Here is a 19,921-nt window from a genome sequence, read left to right as displayed (position 1 = left end):
ACCAATATACAGTCATGTCACCTTTTTTTTTTTTTTGCAGGCTATTATTAATCTTTTACCACATTAAATGTAAATGTAATCAGTTACAGTTATCATTGTCTTCTGTAAAAAGTACTTAAATATTCTTCCTGTTGCTTTACATGTTTTTGCTGTGCAACAATGCCTTCTTTCAGCATTGACATTTTTCACCTTATAAATAAATAAAGTAATAACGTAATTTAATGTAATAAGTCGCATTACTTTGATTTAGTCATTGAAATAGTTTTACATGTGGTTTACACATGGTTTTCATATTAAATTTAACAAGGTAACTATTACTCTGTAACCTATTACATTACAAAAGTAAACTTCACAACACTGATGATCACATATTCCATGAACATCAAACAAACCTTTTATGTGACTTATAACTTGAGCAGATACAGTAATGTAAAATGTATATAATAAGCTCTTCTGATAATTGCAGTAGCTGTTTATTTCATGGCTTATTTCTGTCCATATAGGCCTACATTCTTCACATTCCAGGCAGCATCTACATGCTGTTCATGTGAAACAGAACAAAACAAAATCAACAAAACAAGATTTAAAAATGGATGAAGCCTCATAAAAAGACTTAAGACACATCATTTTTCTGGCAGAGCATGACTGTTAGACTGTTGTCAACGCTTTTTGAGGTTCTGTTGCGTGATCTCAAGTTAAATTTAATGTGATTCGTGTACATCAGATGTAGTGTAAAATTGTATCGATTCATTGCATGGTTTCATTCATGCATTCCCAGGCTGAAAAGCGAAGGTTTAACTGTTATGACCCTTACGCGATACCGTACTTTGGAATCCGGAAGCGCTGCTGCTGTCATCCAAACAAACAACATGTAAGCAACATTTTGACTATTAAGACATTTTTTGCTAATTTTATTTTACCGTGCTTACACTGCCGTGTGTGCAAGGGCATATAGTTGTTCTGTTGACGGCTAAAACGACAGCATTAAAGCTCGAACCAGCGAGTTAGCTGACTGAGAACGGAAAGTTAGCAGGGAGGCTAATAGCTAGTTTGGAAGTTAGCAAACTTTCCGGTGCCACATCGTCAAAAACTGTCTGTGACGCGCCGCAGTCACTATTTAATCTAGTTGATATATTGAAAATAATTTCATTCGTGTAACTCGACTGTTTTGCTGCGTATTATTATTATTAAGTCTCGTAAATTACACGGCATCTTACTTGTTTCCAGTGGTGGACAAAGTACTCTCTTATTTGATTCAAAGTAGAGATACCCCTGGTCAAATAATACTGTGAAGGTTGCTGAAACAAATTATTATTTGAGTTAAAGTTCTTGCTTTTAAAAATATTTAAGTTTTCAGAGTATATTTATATATTTTTTAAATATCAGAGTATATTTTCATATTGTCTTAATATAGAGGCTAATGACTCTTAAACAACCCACTGAATGCACTGACTTGCTTGTAAGAGCAAGTAAAGTAAGTAAAGAAGTCATAATTTCTAAGCAAGATTAAATTATTATAATTACTATCATTATTTTCCCATCATTTATGCTTTGTTTAATATGAAGAGATTTAAAACTTGAAATCGAAACAAACATTAACAACATCAGGACTCACAGGAGAATCTGAACATTTAGCAATTTTAATTTGGACCAAACGTGTTGTCTGCTTTCTGGACAGTGCATACATTATTTCAACTAATATTACACAGCATTGTTGGAAATGTGAAGCAGCTTGACCTCTTCTCTCTGTCTGTCTCTACCATTGAGGTGCCCAATTTGAGTATGAACAAGGTAGAGGTAAACAACATCATCTTGAATGATCACAGTTTATGGACTTCATGCATTTTACAAAAGAAGAAAAAATCTGCTGACCTCAAAGCAAATGTAACAAGAGCTGTAGTCAAAATGTAGTGGAGTAAAAGTAATAAATTTCCAAAAATGTAATACTTAAGTGAAGTATAGATACTCAAAAACTGTGCTAAAGAACAGTACTCAAATAAATGTACTCAATTACTGTCACTGTTTTTACCACTGTTTTTATCCTCCTAGGATAATTTTATTAGCTCTGTATAATGTTAAATGATGATAAAACTATGTGTGAGATATATGAACCTGGATAGCCTGACAATTGAACAATTGTATTGATAATTATAATCATAGATATTTGAGTAACACCACTTTTTGAATTGTTCACAGGGGTTGATTTTGGAGAATGTCATCAAGAGGCGTAGTCCTCCATTTGCAAACCTGTCCAAGTCCTAAGAAGCTGACTAGAAGAAACTGACTGTATTTAGTTGAGTTTTCTCAAAGTAGCCATGGATCGGGAGGAAGAGGAAGAGGAGCTGACAGTCGATGGACCCAAAGAGGTGGACATGTTTACATCAGTGCGTTGCCTGGGTTACCTGTCCAGCTTCAACCTCCTCGTGGCAGTATGCGTTGGCATGTATGTACGCTGGGAGGTGACAAAGGAACCGATGATCCTGGTCATCTTCATCCTAGGCCTGTTTGTCCTGGGGATCGCCAGCATCCTCCATTACTACTTTGCGATGGAGAAAGCCAGTCTCAGTTTGTTCCATCTGTGGTTTGGCTTTTTGCTCGGCCTTCTGTGCTTTCTCAACAGCCCCACTTTGGATTCAAATGTCAAGGAACTGGTCGCCAATTATCTGCTGTTAGCCAGTGTTGTCATGAAAACAATATGGGCTGTAACAGAGCGAATATGCCACTCCATCCGCTACAAACCCACCTTGCTAACATCAACTGAGCTACTGGAGCTCCTGGGATTTGGCATTGCCAGCACAACCATGCTTCTTCACAAATCAGTGGCCATAATCGCGTTGGTGGTGGCCCTGGGGGCTCTCATTGTGGACCTGAGGATGAAATCCCTCCTGGCTTTACCTAACCTTGTCACTTTTGCCTTGGTTACATCGCTTGTGTTTTTCCAGGCCTTAGGCATCGCAGCCAACCCTTATGCTTTAGGCTGCTACCTGGGTAGGCTGCTATGCGAGCCCATCTTGGATGTGTACTTCAGTGGGCTGGGGCCAAGCGAGCGCTGGATACCAGTGCTCTCCCTGGGGAGGGTGTGGAGGAGGCTGTCTCTGCTGCCACTGAGTGTGACTGAGCTGGCCTTCTTTGTCTTGGCTGCCTTGAAGGTATACTCAGCATTTTGCAAAAATTGTCTTGTAAGAAAATTGACATTTCCATTATGTGAGACTGTAGGGCTTCTGTGTGACTTTCAAACTCAATCTCACAATATCTCACCCTTATGAAACAGTATTTTAGAATGATGATGGTGTTTTCTATAGCTCAGTTGCAAAATGTAAGGCTAATGACACTGTACTCTTGCCTTGTGTAGCTTGGCCACTTAGAGCTGTGGTATCTGGTGATCCCCGGCTTCTGCCTGTTTGGCCTTTTCTGGTCCATCTGCCACGTAATTCTGCTGATGACAATCTGGGGCTTCCACACCAAGTTGAGTGAGTGTCAGAAGGCCTGGCGGGCGCAGCGATCCAGTAGCCGGAGTCTCAACCAAGTCATGGCCTCCAAGGGCATCCGACACTTCTGCCTCATCTCAGAGCGACTGGTTTTCTTCAGTATTCTGTCAACGGTCATACTGGGAGCTGTGTCCTGGCAGGTAGGGGGATTATTACTGCTTCAGCTTATATAGTATCTTATCATAAAATGATAACAAGAATTATCTCAATGTAATTTCATTCAATAGTGATACAATAAATGTTTGATAAATCCTCCATATAATTAAATCACCCATGGGCCTCGCGAGATCAAGGGACCGGCCGACCACCTTTCACCAGCCACTGATGCCTATGGCAACATTTTAACATTACAACAACATTAAACACTCCTTAAGTTATTTTTAGCTTGATTGTTTTGACCGCAGATAACATCACACTGTAACTGAATTTGCCGCATCACGTTAGCTACAGTTAGTTAGTTTGCTCATCTAATGCTAATGTAAGTTGGCAAATTAATGTAACTGACTAACTAGCTGTATAATAAAATGATAAAACATAATATAATACGTTAGGTAATATGAATAAAACTTTGATACATTCCTTCGTCTGTAAAGATGATCTCTGCCTCAGTCAGGTCAGATATACTTTAACCGTTCCTTCACAACGTCATCAAAGTCCGGCTTGTTTTTTTATGCAAGCGTCATCATAGTCATGTCATATTGCTGAAAAACCTCTTAGGTACGTTCAGCAGGTCAGAAGTTAATGGACCTCATACATCATAGCTGCTTTAATATTTACTCTCACAGTTATAGCACTTTGAGTTTCATGACAAAACCTCTATAAACATATTATACACCCATGTTATAAACTCTGGTAAGAGAAGTCAGTGGCAGTGTGTAGTTAGTAGTTGCTCCCCAAGCTGAGGCACGTCTGCTCTCATGTGGAACCAATTTAATTAGCACTTTAATATCCCTATCTACTTGCATAAAGAGCAGCAATAACTTATTTAGCCTTATTAGACGTTTACCTTGTAAGAGTCTCGTGGGCCTCAGTCCTAATTTGAGATCTGCACATTGTTGATGTCAGTTGCAAATTTGCCTGAGAAAATGGGGGGCTGTCTGCACTCGCATATGAGAAAGTTAGTGTTAAGCTCTTGTTGTGTGTGTGCTTTAATGTTTCACAGTGTTTTATTTGCCTGTGCTGTTGAAAATAGTAATATGTGGTCAGACATCTAAATCTACACAACTCTCACGCATCAAATGAGAGCATCGTTAGCACAGTCTCATGCAATCTCAGCGATAAAGAAATCCTCTGAAACAAACAATATTCAGAGAGGTGTTGATTCAACTCTATGCAAATATTTAAGGACATCGTTTGTGGTGGATTTACTGCATTTCATTGAATTTATATGGAAAACCCATGTTAAGTTTTTCCCATTCAAAGAGATTATTTTTGATAATGTATCACAGCTTTCTTTCAAAAATCTGATTGGAAATGTATTTGAAAGTGTGGACTAACTGCAACGTGGAATAGTGTCTTGGTGCAGTATAGAAATTACTTTTTCAATCAGAAGTCAACCTGGGAATGCACTGCTGTTAAAGGGCAACACCACCTAAATGTAGAATTCCAATATGTTATTTCCATGGTCTAGGAAAATCTAAGAAATATTTGTGAACTTGAGCTACTCTGTCATCAAGTACAAAGTCTACTGCTGCTCGACAGACAATAAATGGGAGCCTAATTTTATGGACCCATAAAATGTTTGTTTTCCTCTTTAAACTGAAATGAGCTTCAATCACAGATATAAAATGGGTGGAAATGGCATTGAACTGTTTGCCATGTAATGTGACTAGCACAATAGAAAATGATGATTGTTATTTTTTTCCATGAAAACACACGTCAGGGGGGCCGTAAAGTGTGTCACACTTGAGAATGCTCTTTTTGTCTATTCTTGCGCCTATTTTTCTGAATAAACAGAAAAGTACAACCAAACACCAATCCAAGTTTCTCACTTTTACTGAATTAAGACTAACCTTACTTTTACTGCCTTGGTAACCCATCGTAAAACACACTTCATTCGAACTCAACAGAAACATAATAAAACTCAACAAACCATCTTAGTTAGTCACCTTGTGGGATAGTCCACTGTTCCAACATTCACCTGGTCTGCAATGGTTAAAATAAATCCTTAATTCACTAAATTAGATGTAGAAAAATAATATGCTGGCTCTTCAGTTTGTTAATACTCGCAATCTCTTCTTAGGTGCCCGCTGAATGGCAGCTCTCAGTCATTCTTTGAAGGCAGCTACAACACATTGCGTTTCAACAAGCATTCAAACAAATTCAAGGCAACCAAAGAAACAGGGAAATAACAGATGTGGTGATATTTTAAAAGTAACAGATATTATTTAAAAATGTAATGTTACTACTAAAGCACTTTTTTTGTCATTATTGCAAAACCGCACCTTAGTGATTTCGCTTTCTGCAAGTTTGTTTTTTTGCAAGAAGTTTATATTGAAAGTCGCCTGCTACAACGGTTGCAATGGCGAAGGTACATGTAATAATTTCCGCTGCTCTCTCTATTGTGCTATGTTGATTCGAAAGGAGATATCCGTCCTGTTCTCATTTTTTTTCTTTGGCTTGGTTCTATTGTAGTGTTCTCAGTCGTGAAACAGAAAATGTACCCGTATACTCTTAACATTCCCTTGGGTGCTCTCAGTGTCATCAAATTCCCAATGCATTTTTCATGAAGCAGCTCCAGACTTTACACTCTGTGACATCACAAATTTGAGTTCTAGCACTATCAATTTTAGATTTTTGAGAAAGGTGTTCATATTTACTAATATTTTTGGACTTTCGTAGGCCATAGGGATAACATGCATGCATTTTGAAAATGGGCGTAACCCTCCCTTCTCCAACTGCTTGGGCTCATCTACAGCAAACCATTTCCCAATCTGTGAGAATAATTATTAGATTGCTTTATATTGTGAAGTCCTCCTTATGCTTTGTTGTACTTTCTCTGTTTATAATATTCCAGTGCTGGAGAATATGGTATTATGCATTTAAGGGGTACACAACTTTATAAAAGTTCAATTAATGAGTGTAAGACATTTTTCACCTCAGGCATACCTTAGGCAGTTCAATATATTATGCAAACTCGAGTGTGGTTCCACTTTACCATGCAGGTATTGATCTGCATTCTCAGATACATCACCATGCTATGAAATCAGAGTAGCTTTTGGAGGAGGCTAAATTGCATTGCAAACCATCACAGTGAGACAAAAAATGATTGCAGTTAAACGCTTACAGTGTCTTGAAGCTCGAGATCTGCTTTATGTTTATTTGTGTGTGCTTTAAAGGGAATGTGCAAGAATGTTGCTAATAAACCATTAAGCTTACCAATCTAGAGTAATGAAACTTCAAGTAGATGACAAGATGATAGATTTGTAATATTTTTATTCTACAGACTCAAGGCAGCCCACAAAGTGCAGGCTCATACACTGCAGTAATTGTCCTGTTTTGAATGGATCCTTGTGATGTATGTTTAGTCTGCTGTCATACACTGCATTGTGTCTCCATTTAGTTAGGTCCTGTCATGTTTTGTCCTGCGATAATAACACTGTGTCAGTCCCGTATTGTGTAACTGTCTTGCAAAGTGTCACCACCAATTAGCCGGGTCTGATTGCTGCGGTACAAGCTGTAAGTGATGAATGAAACTGACTCTGATCCTTTTGCTTTTTTGCAGCCCTCCAATGGCCTTTTTCTCAGTGCTCTGCTGGTGGTGCTGCCTTTGGAGTCTCTGGCCCACAGCTTGTTCCATGAGCTGGGCAGCTGCCTGGGGGGAACTTGTGTCGGCTACGCCCTGGTCATACCTACTGCTTACTGCAGGTACTGAGGAGAGAGCACACATGGAAATACAGAGATGTATACAGGCTCACACAGTCAAACTTGTACAAACATCAACAAGCATTTGCAGTAGCAGCATATTTTTCAAGTGAGTGGTGTTGCAGCACGCATTGTTAAATCTATAAATTTCAACAGATATAAATATATATATATATGATAGGCCAGCAGACACTGGAATATATATATATATATATATATATATATATATATATATATATATATATATATATATATATATATATATATATATATATATAAAGGTGTGAACCATAATTTCACATACTTAAGGTAACATTTCAAACCAAAGACTCTAATTTGTATCATTACAAATTAGAGAAAAGCAGGAAGAGTCTGTTGGCTCGGAGTTTAAGATGCTATGTATGTAAGCAGCTCTAGTTGGAGTCTGGCTAGAAATTATAGGAATGATAAATGCCATCCATCATCTCTCAATTTTTAAAAACGACCACTTTTTTTCTATGACAACGATATCTCTGCATTAGCATTAGCTAGTAAGCTAACAAGACGCTACATTAGCAAAAGTTTAACTACACAGGTAACAACAAGCTTACAACACACCAGCAACATCCAGTGTCTGCTGGCCTATCTGCTCCCACAGACAGGCTTATCTGTCTATGTTGTGACTGTAGCTTAGCTAAAAAAACAGCGTTTTCAACTCGAAGAAAAAAGCAAAAAAGCAGAACATTCTCAAAAAAGATGCAAGGTGCGGCGCTTTTTCTCCAGGTGGTGACACTGGCTCCTTGTAGGAAACAAGGCGTGGAGAAAAACACATTAGGTAGAGTTCCCTTGTCATCTTGTTAGTGCCTGCAGTTTTCGGAACCTTCTCTTCGATACTTACTGCTTCAACTTGATCTGTATTTTTCATAAATTCCTGAACATACCCGCGAGCTGTGCAGAGCCAAGGAACGTCCAGACCACAGCAAAATGAGACGAAAATAAGCAAATACAGGCAGAGGACAGGGTTTGTGCAGATAAATACAACACCAGACACATTGCGTCACAAGGTATGATTGAGAGGGATTACTTTCACGAGTCTTTTCTTTGTTTTATTAGGTAAATCCTGCATAGTATAGTTTCAAACAATGAATTTAAAAACTATTGCAATTTAGTTTTCTCTCAATTGGGGGCTGGTTTTTCAAAAAAATCTGCTGATATTTTTGCAATTTATTTTTTGTCACTTGCCCATGTTTATTTCATCAAGCAGAAGGTGCTGTCCTCGAGACTGTCTGAACAACAGTCCAAACTGAACCAGAGAAAATTTGGTGTTTTTGCTGCAAAAATTTACTGCAGCGTTTGATCCATGATCAAAGTAATTTTCTAACAGTCGACCAAACAATCTATTCATTTTTTCATCACTTTCATTGTCAATTAACTAATGACTAATCCTTTCAGATGTACTTCAGTATTTGTTTTAGGTCTCCATTACTCCTGTAATTGCAGCTCAATTAATTGCAGCACACACAGATTATGCAGCAGCAAAACACATCCTGTTTGCACATATAAACACACTGGACCGCCTTTGCCCCATGTCGGAGCCTTTCTTGGCATCACAGGCGCTGGTAAATATGATCATTCAGTCCAACTCCCTCCTCGGTTAACACAAAACCAACTGGATAAATAGGCCAATAACTATGCATAAACATGGCGCTAATGTTTGGGCCCTTAAGGGATCATTCCAGTGCTTCCTCCACAGCATACTAAGTTGTTCAGCTGGAGCAGCTAGCCATTAGTTGCTGCTGCTTCTCCTTGTGCCCTCTCAGTTGGACAGGCGGTTTTTGAAATAGCCTACTTAGTTTTGATGATGCCGACTCGTTTCCTTCTCCTGAACAGCGAGAGCTAGCCATCAGTTATACATTAGTGTTTCCATCATCGAAATCTGGCCTTTGGAGATTTTCGTCTTGTATATATGTTGATGACCACTCTCTGTATATTAAACCTTGAAGCCGATAGCTTCAGCATTCAGGGGATGCCAGGCTTAGTGTCAAACTCTCCAGGTGATTTTGGATGCAGGCCCATGTCCTATTGGAGCTGTAGACGCTCTGTATGCGAGGCTGTATGTGCAGGGTCCATAGGGAGGACTGAGAGCATGATGAGAATGCAGCAGTGTATAATAGGCTGTTTGATGGCTGCAGATCATGTTTTCACAATGACAAGAGCCCCACGGGGAGATTAGAGAGATAGGGGTGAGAAGGGGAAGCACGCAGAGTAAAAAAGGGAGGGTGAGACGACGGGGAGAAAACACAAGGAGAGGGCTAAGGTTGTAAACAGTGAGGGAGGGGTAGCGGTAAAAACGGGACAGACGGCGCATAGGAAGGAGAGGAATTGTGAGAGAGGTTGAAGGAGGGGTGGAGTGCTGAGAGAGCTGCGGAGAAAAGGACAGGATTTTTTTTTAGGGATGAAAGAGAGAGTGTAACAGGGAAAGATGTGGTCTGAATTCTGAAACTGCAAGCCTTCACTCCCCTGGGCGCCTTGAGATCTGAAAAGATTAGATGGGTTTAGGTGAACGGTGAGCTTGGCAAGCCATGCAAAGGTTGCAGCATGTCATATTCTCACCAAGTTTAGTGCATCTTTATAACATTATACCAAAAATGTTGTCATTTTTTTCTTTTTTTTTCCAACCTTTATTTTACCAGGAATATTCCTATTGAGATTCAAAAATGGCCATAACAGCAGCATTTAGATTTTCACGTAAAGGATCAAACATAGTAAAAATAAAACGGGAGCAGCTTTAAACAGAAAGTATAAAAAATGTAACATACAAGAAACAAGCAACAAACTTAAAACTAATCTACAGCAAACAATTCAATTCAGTCACCAAATGTGTATGTGACAAGGTACAAGGTAAATTTATTAGTCATTTTGTAAAGGTAGTTTGGAAAATTAAATTAAAAGTTGTGATCAAATGTCTCAGTGTGGTCAAATAGTCCTTAATCCTGTTTTTAAAATCTCCTATCATTACAATATATCTAGTTTTAGGTGACTCTGTACCTGACACCAAAGCACTAATTACTAACAAAAATGCTGGTTCATGGAATCAAATACGTCAGTTGCCTGTGTAAAGAAGGTTGCAGCTACTTATAGTTTTAGGAGCCAGTGGGAAACATAATTTAGGACACAGATCATGTAATATGGTATTATGAAGAAATATGTACCAGTATTCCATTCTGTGTTTGTATTAAGAGGACAGCCAACTTTATCATACAAACTGCAGTGATGTGAGCGGAAGCCATTATCAGACATAAATCACAGCGCAATACTACACAGAAGCGAATATTTTCAAGGATGAAGAATTTGCATGCGTGTGTAAAATATCAGCCTTAATCAGTTGCTGATGAAAGCACATGAAAGAGAAACAGCATTCAATTCTATATTGGAAACCTGATTTCACCTGATGGTAAGTTGTTTTTTTTTTAATAACATTCGAAATGGTGTTTAAAAGACAGATTGTCCTCTAGAAAAAAAACAGGTTGAGAACAGTAGGTTAAGACTCCTTCAATCACCTTATTATTATAAGTAACAATCCGATAAACACCATCAGCTGTCCTCTTTGACCTTGATAAGCATATCATTTTAGTTTTGTCAGCATTTGGTATAAGTCTCAATTCATAGAGATTCCTCTGAACAACATCAAAAGTAGATTGCAGTTCTTTGATCGCACTTGTCAAAGATGAGGCTGAACTATACAAAATGGTTTCATCAAAGTGACATTTTGTAATAAGAACATAACAGCACAAATTATTGATATAGATTAAACACAAAATAGGACCCAGTATGGAACCTTGTGGGATTTTGTATATCACAAAAGCTAGAAAGTAAACCATCAAGGATAGTCTGTGTTCTGACACTGAATTAGTATTCAAACCATTGAATGGTTTTCGAGGACAGCCCTATGTTAAACAGCATCTGTAACAAAACAGAGTGGTCAGCTGTGAGTCTAAAAATAGTGCAGCACAGTATTCTTTTGAGATTTTTTGCAGTAATTATGTCTTTTACTTAAAAAAATCTGAAGAAAATTGTTCATCCAGGTCTCCAAAAGTACACAAAATAATATAAAATGGAAAGCTAGATTGACACAAGGAGTGTCCACATTTAGATAAAGACAAACCTTCACCTTTGCTCCTCAATGGGGGCACAGAGCATAATGTGATGGCACAGTTATACAGATGTCTAGAAGAGTGAAGTATGACTTAGCCATGCTGTTGGCCATGAATAACATCAAGTCCAGTGATAGGTAGGAAATGTATGGCAGCAGCCTTGACTTTGTATGTGTGCCCCCTCTGTGTTATCATGTGCTTGTTATTACCAGTCGCACACATTTTTATAAAATCACTTTACCCTCAACTACCTTTAACCTCAGTTTTCATTCTCATTTGTCACCCTGCTCAATTCTCTCTTTATATCCCCTCCCTTTTCCCCCATTTTCTAACTTTCCTTTTATTCTTGACTTCCCTTACATCCCCGAGGCTAATGTCATTTCCTTCAGCAGTGATCTACCACTCCTACTCCTTCCATCTCCTTTTCCCCATCTCCTCTCATCCTCTGTGCTTGTCTTCTCTCTCCCCGGTGATGCAGACTGCTAACTCCTCCTCTCATCCTCTGCTCTCTGTCTCCTCTCCCCAGTGTGTCAAACTATCATCTTCTCATTCATTCATCTCTCATTTGCTTGCGCCCCATCTCTCTGCTTCTGACAAACCACCGAACTTGAGTCTCCCTCAGAGACAATTACAAAAAAAAAGATTAAAATCCAAGTTTTTCCTCTCATCTCTCTCCTCAATCCAGCTCTGATGGCCAGCCCACTCTCCTGCCACCTGAGCAGGTACAGCAGCTGAACATGAGATCAACAGGTATGCTGAACAACGTGCAGCGCCTCTTCTCCCACCACATGATCCAGACGTTTGGTTGCGACTACTCCACCAGCGGCGTTACCCTGGATGTCGTGCAGACGAAGCTGCGCAGCTTTCTGGAGCTTCGGACAGAGGATGGACCCCGTCATGACACATATCTGATTTTCTACAGTGGGCACACACACAAAGGCACCGGGGCTTGGGCCCTTGCTGGTAAGCCCTCTATATTTTGCCTTTTCTTTACCTTCTTGGAAAATGATCAATCTTTACAGTAAAATTTGTTAAATTTCAGCCCACATAGATATTTTGATGGTAGTGCCACCACATGTATACTATTCAAGGTGAAGCAAGGCAATGCTATTTATTTAGCATTTTTTGTTAAAGGTAAATTTAATGTGCCTGACGTTAAAATGCATGAAAGCAATGATTAACATGAGATTATAATAAATAAAATACAAGTACAGACCAACATGACAAGCACCTGCCTTCCAAAAAAACCTGACAAATCACTTATCCAAACTACATTTCCACCATCAGTGGAGTTGACCTATAATTACAGAAGATTTCCAACCAGGAGTACTTCTGTAGTTGCCAGGGAGTATTTTGATAAAAACTATATATTCACATAGTTGAGAAAGGTGCAGAATCTGAACATTAAGGTTTAGATTTTGTACCTAACTGACATCAGAAGAAACAAAGACCAACTGTTGCATTGCCTCACTGTGTCTTGGCCAAAAAGTTGCATTGAACACACGGCAAAGACTACAGTAAATAGCCAACTAGCACATATGTTCTGCACCTGCATGAGAGGAAATAACTCTCCATATCAGCAGGTGGCAGTAGTATGTATTCATCATACAAACAGGTAAAACGGAATACTGTTTGCCCAGATTCAAGACACTATTTAGCCATTTAGCATGTCAACAACACAATTTGATGTTTAAAGAACAAAATATATTAACCTTGCGCTAGCGAACGTTTACCTGATTTAGCCATTTTGTGCTTTCCTCACTTCCATTTCTCTTCTCGTGCACTGAGTTAAACTGCCAATCGAAGTGATTTCATTCACCAAAGGATTCCAGGATACCATGGTGACAGAAGCTCACCAACAGCCTGACACTGACCAACAGCAGACCGATGGCTGGTTGTGTTAGTCAGAGTTCTTGCATGCAGAGTTGATAGTGTTTACAGAGTAGTTGGTAAGTGAGCAGAGAAGCCTAAAGTAAGCTTTAAGTACCAAATAAACAGGATCAATTTTAAACTGTTAGCTTAAAACAATGAACAAACTGACAGTTCATTTGCATGAAAACAATACTATAACATTCCTACTTCTGCATAATGACCAGTGTTTAAAACCATCCAGGTCAAAATCAATTCAAATAAACATTTGTAACATGCCAGGCGGTGTCCATGAAGGGGTATTTAGGGATATTTAACAGAACTGTGAAAGTACATCTCAAAAAAAGGTTGGGAGCCACTGTATTATTAAACAATAACAGCTGCCTGAAAAAACACTGCTTCATTAAAAGGCATCAGGATTTATTTATTAAACACTACATGTTCCCAGCATCTTACGTCAATTAAAAGATGAGCACGGTAACTTTAACTTTCATGTGGAACGGGAATAATTTATTTTGGCATTTGCGGTTGCATTTTTTTCACTGCAGGTTTGTCTATGAAAGCTTCCCTGTAGGATGCCAAGAGCCACGCAGTTGCCTTGGGTGAAAACTGTGTGTTCTGGTGCACATCAGAAAAGATTAAATTTGCCTCTGTCAGTCATCACAATGAACAGTGAGATAGATATCAGTTTACCCCTTCAGAGCTGGCTAATAGTTGTCGAAGATTGACAGACAATTGCTAAAATGTGCATTTTCTGAAAAATGACCAAAAAAAAAAAGCATTTAAAGCTATAAGCTGTTAGCTTCTGCTGCCCTCAGCTGTGGATGCTGCTACAACAGCAATTTTTCAAATCTTTTAGCACCACCATAAAACTGAATCAAAAGCTTCAGACATGTTCAGCATCCTCATCTCTACAACTTTGCTGAATTTGGTTACAAATGACAGTAATGACATATGGCAGTTAAAAAGTAGTATGTTGGTGTTTCCTGAATAGCTGCAGTGTGGGGCTTTTCATGCTATGTGTAAATATATCATGCACATGCTCATGGAGAGCTTGTTTACTAAGTTTAATTTTGTGAATTGTAAAAATATTACATTTTCATGTTACTTTAGCGCCCCCTGTGAGTATAATTGTATGAGATTTTTTACACAATACAGTGTGGTTATGTATACAACATTCCCAGATTTGGTGGCAATCCAATTTAGCATTGAAGAGTTAGGGCCCATTAAGTACATCAGCCAAGGCTTGGTGACAGATTACAGAGTAGTGGTAAGTGATACCCAATAATTTGTCTAGATCATTTAATTATCATATGAACCAAGTTTTTTGAAGATTAAATTAAATATGTGCCATCATCCAAAAAACATGCAAACACACAACGCAAATGTTGTTTTGCTCATGTTTCATGAGTTATTAGCCAACATGTAAAACACGTAATACTGGCTACATGGTATCATGTTTTAATATATTGAGCATTTCCAGGTGGTGCTCCTGTACAAAAAGTATGAAAACTTTAGCACTTGTCGTTGAAAACATTTCTATCCTAAACTGCCATTATAAATTGTAATACTTTAAAAATATATTTTAAAAAATCACTGAAACCTGTTTGAATATAGAAAAATAATAGCATACATAATCTGAAAATGATGTAAGTTTTGATGTTGGAACAAAGTTTCTACAAACAATGCAGAAGTAGAAACCCACAAATGGAGAAATAAAAATAAAAAATGGCTCTGTGGCTCTCACACTAATTAGTGAAGACTTGTCTTAGAGTTGAATAAAACAAAAGCAGTATTTACTGCAGAGCTGCCATCGGATGGCATAAGGTAGATATTGTGTTCTCCCTGCAAACTGAATTTGCATTACAGTCTGATGTCATTTCTTTTCATTTCCCCTGCTCTCTGTCAGACAGAGTCAGATTTACACAGATCAGACAAGTAGCCAAAAGAAGTTAAAATTGCTGTGAAGGACTTGACAACAGAAGTTTGGTTCCATTAAGGAGATTCTGTGAAAGTTTCAGACGGTCTGCTATGACACGAGTGCTCCCTCAACAGAAATGAGAATCACAGCAGGTTAACACCGTGTCGGCTCCGGCTCCGGCGCCTCCGTACAAAGATTACTTGACACATTATCTCTGTGTACTGCAGCAAACAAGGGGGAAAAAATCCCTCATTGAAAAGATAATCACATCCCTTTGTCACCATCCTAAAGGAACATTTTTCAGTCAGTGTTTGGCGGATACTTGTACACATTTTGAAAAAGTGGTCTTGTTTTGGCAGAAACCCAAATTAGGGACAGTCACAGATTTCAAATGCTGTTTTCACTACATTTATAAAGACTTAGTGAGGCAGTGCTGTCCACTCCTAAATAATACAAGGATCCATTAAAGGCGTAGTTTGTCTTTCCTCTGTTTATCACAGTGGATACATGCCTGCAAATTGCTTTAGTGATGCAACAGCAGTGTCTCTAAATAGGCTTGTTGTAGATTTTTAGCCATGTGGAAAGAACCCAATTTCATATCCAAATATACATCATACCTTGGTGGAGTTGCTCTGTGGCCAACAGTAGAAGTCATTTTTCTCCCCGGCTCTTTATTTACTTACCTTGCACTTTCCTATAGCATATGATAATTTTGAGGAAGTAATTCAGTGCATCTGTTGGCTTGGCACCACAGCTCTGATCTTTGTACTTTGGAGGTGCCATCTGGAAAACAGCATCTTTGTGCAATTTGTGTGGTTGTCATGACAGCAGCTAGACAGACAGACTGTCTCGCAAGTGAGAGTTGACAGGATTGATCCCTGTAAAGCCACTGTGTCCATCAACAGCTATGCGTCCTGTTGAAATGTCCTTGAATGCAACACTGAACCAATAGTGGCTTTGTAACCACTACTTTATATCTTTTATAAGTGGGTTTGGTGAAGAGTTACAGCTATGTGAAATTATAAAAATGAACGTGACGCATGCTACAGAGATTCTATGTAGTTTGAAAAGACCTTTAATATACAAAACATAGGGATTTACCATTCCCTCCCTTCCTGGACCCATCTCTTTGCATCATAAGCCCTTTTAAGCACTATAGAGGTGCTACAAAGTCTTCCCCTCTTTATGCCTCCTTTGCACTTTTATTTTTTAGATAGCATACCAGAATTGTGGAGTCAAAAGAGGCACGATGGGCATGACATGTAAGATAACACCATCAGCCTCTCCTTTACCGTCCCTTGCCACCTACCGATCTTATCCTCTGCTTTGAGGTTAAGGAGCTCCTGGACCTCATAGTTTTCTCAAGTTGCGGACATTTATGGCCGCTGTTACTCTTCTTTGAGTTAGCCACTAACTGCTGGTACCTTCTTTTTAAATCTCCCACTGTGGGTTGCAAGCATAACACGTCGTCAAAACATCACACCTCTGTCGCCCATGATCCCATCCTGCCGAATGTCCCATTTATACAGACATTGTTTTGGCTGTTACTACCTCTCATGGTGGCTCAAAGGCAAGAGAATATGTTCCATCAATTCTCGATGGTACCTTTTGTACAGAGCAGTGAGGCAGCGTAAGGGCATGAAATTCCCACCTTGAAGAGGCAGTGTAAAAGGGGTTATACACAATCTCAACAGTTCCGCTGTCTGTCACTTCCTTCCCCATCCCAACCCCCCTCTCCTTCAGGAGGTGAGAATCTCCACCTAGCCCAGTTGCTGGAGTTGTGGAAAGAGAAGAACGCTGGCCACTGCTCCCGTCTCATCCTTGTCTTGGATACCGAAAACTCCCTCCCCTGGGTGAAGGAGATACGTCGAGTGGACGGCATCTATGTCGCCGTGCAGGGGGCTGAGCTGTCCGTCACCATGGTGGACACAGAGGTCGGTGGCACCCCCCTTCTCGGGGACTTCACCTCCGAATGGGTGGAGTTCAACTGCAATCCAGACATCGACACCCGGTGGTCAGAAAAGGGAAGGACTGTGATGGCTGCGTACGGGGTGTCGAAACGCTGGAGCGACTACGAGCTTCACCTGCCCACTGGAAGTGACGTGGCAAAGCACTGGAAGACCCACTTTCCCAAGGTGACATATCCCATGGTGCACCTCTCCAACTGGTGCTGTGGCCTCAACATGTTCTGGATATGTACCATGTGCCTGCGCTGCTTCAGGAGGTGTAAACTAGCTTGGTTCCCCCCAGCCATACTGGACACTGGGCAGGGCATTAAACTGGTGCACTCTTAGATAATGAGGGTAGTTGACATGCACATTTTTGCTGTTTGTGTTTTACCAGCTGGGCACGAGGTGTTTATAAAAATAAAAAAATGATACCACTGTATCTATAATACTATATATACAAACATACACACAGGTTTTACCCCATGATTAAAATATGACCCCCTGTCGAAGGAGTTGTTCAACTCCTCCCAAATTAATTTTTGCATCAGGTTTAATTGCAATGATGCAGAAATGTGCTTGCAGTTTCATCGCTCAACTTTGTATTGTGTAACCCAAAGTGAAAGAGCAAAAAAAAAAACCAAAAAAACAGAACATATAAATTAACCTCTTGCATGCTTATTATGGTAAGAGACATGACAGTTACAGTGGATAAAACCATCTTCAGTACATATCAGTGGTTTCTAAAAGGAAAACTTCAACCACAAAATGACCATTTGTAAATAATTCATGTCTTGTTGCCTTGAATTTATGAAGAAAATGTTTTTTCTTGTTCAATTACAAAAATATAAGTTTTACTTGAGGTTTAATTCAGTTTTAATAGTAAGGTTCTGGCCCAAATGCATGCTTTAAGTATTGAGCACATTTCTGGATATATAAGATTTATATCATACTCATATAAAATAATTGTATAAATAGTAGATGAAGCTAGCACAAAATTACCCATTGGTTTGTGGTTCATTTTTGAGCACCAGAGGTTGCCAATTGTCATTAATTCCCTGTGAATCCCTCGTGCTTAAGTAGGCAACTTGAATCCAATGCAAGAATGGCGGACTTCGCCATTATTTATTCCATTTACTATACCGAGACATCATTACTCAATAGAAGTACATTATATGGTTCTAACGCTCGATGAACTGCAGTATTTGGCACTTTTGGTTTGCTTCATTTTTCAGCTCGAGGCTTCCACTTGATTATACTTCACAAATTTAGGGAGTTTTTAAATGACTGTTTTGGCAGTTTGCTGTTTGTTAAAGGTGGTCCCCAATCAATCAGTAAATCAATATGTTGTCTGTAGAGGCATTCAAGAAAAACAGTTTTCTTTAGGGATTCAAATAGCATGGCATTACTAGTTGATTTACAAATGGTCATTTTGTTGGTCAAGTATTATTTAGTGTATAATGAGGCTAAAGACAAAATTTAGGGGTTTTGCACAAACTTATTGTATTTTGGGAGAGTATGATATGTTTTTGAGTACAATTTTGCCATTATTGCATACTTAATTCTTTGGAAAGGTTTACTGGTTATCTTTTTTGTTACAACATGGATTTTTTTTTTTCAACATCATAGTGCCTTAAAGTGCGTCTAAGATGGATCATCTTTAATGGGATGCCTACTTTTTTTAAATGTATATAATATATATAGCCTTTCTTTGCCTCTTATTTATGTCAGAGGATTTAGCTGTGTGAGCAGGGAGGGGCTCAGTGTCTTCCAAAAGCCTTTGAACAGGATAGACAAAAAAAAATTACTGTTGTTGGCTGAACTCAGTGTCCCCCTGGTTACGAGATTGTCTACCCGTGAGGCCAACCTGCCACTCTGGATATGCTTTTTTTCCCTGAACTGAACCAAGACGGATGTGTCAGCTGTGAGACAGCATATAATCACCAGACGCTGGCCTGTATTGTGACTCGTCTTGTTTATTTACATAAATTAATTCAAGTTGAAGAAGTCATTTGTTCTGTACAAACAGCACATTCAGGTTTTGTAGCTGTTGTCCTTGCTACGCTGTGAAAAAGGGACTTGCCATGCACAACGACACGTCAAGAAGCTCACAATGCTTTTTATTGCTGCACTGACCTTAAGAACTTGTATTGACCATCTTTTATTTCCTACTTTATTTGCTGTGTCGGATCTCTCTCTCCCACCCAACCCTAAATGCTGGATTGGATTGCTGCCTTAAAGTTTGTGTTTCACTGTGACGTTTCCAAGAGGTCAAGTGGCTTTTTTCAGATGTTAATCCCCCCTGTGCCTCACTTTAGTTATGCCTGACAAAGTCAACATTAAACTTGGATAATGAACTGATTAAACATTGCTGTGTGATGTATGAGAAATTTAGCAAAGGAATAAAATGTATAGGGATTTGAATATGTGGAAATAACAGAAGAATAAAATGGGAATAGAAATGAAAAAGCAAGGCAGGGTGGTTGACAATCGGCCTGGCTTATTTAACGTGGCTGGCTTTACAGACGCTGAACAAATACAGACTCTGCTCTGTGAAAACGCTAGTATCGCCGGGCAAATATTAGGACTGTGAGCTGAAGAAAAATGAGAGCGTAAAGGGAAAGTGAAACTATACATGACACAGTATCTCTGAGGGATTTGTTCACTGAGCTTTCACCTCAGTTAGTCCCGGTGCCTGGC

The 19,921-nt window shown here is 39.1% G+C and overlaps 1 protein-coding gene across 1 annotated transcript; it reads left to right on the top strand.

The window, feature by feature from the left end:
• The first annotated feature begins 835 nt into the window (after window positions 1–835).
• On the top strand, window positions 836–19,587 carry tmem168a (transmembrane protein 168a). The gene is made up of 6 exons (XM_042511516.1): window positions 836–871; window positions 2,197–3,149; window positions 3,353–3,628; window positions 7,213–7,355; window positions 12,171–12,448; window positions 17,019–19,587. The coding sequence occupies exons 2-6, from the start codon at window positions 2,316–2,318 to the stop codon at window positions 17,567–17,569; spliced, it is 2,082 nt and encodes a 693-aa protein (XP_042367450.1). The 5' UTR covers window positions 836–871; window positions 2,197–2,315; the 3' UTR covers window positions 17,570–19,587.
• Window positions 19,588–19,921: the final 334 nt, after the last annotated feature.

The sequence above is a fragment of the Plectropomus leopardus genome, chromosome 22, assembly GCF_008729295.1.
Source record: "Plectropomus leopardus isolate mb chromosome 22, YSFRI_Pleo_2.0, whole genome shotgun sequence".
NCBI classification, from domain to species: Eukaryota; Metazoa; Chordata; class Actinopteri; order Perciformes; family Serranidae; genus Plectropomus; species Plectropomus leopardus.
This window is presented reverse-complemented; position numbering and strand designations above follow the sequence as displayed.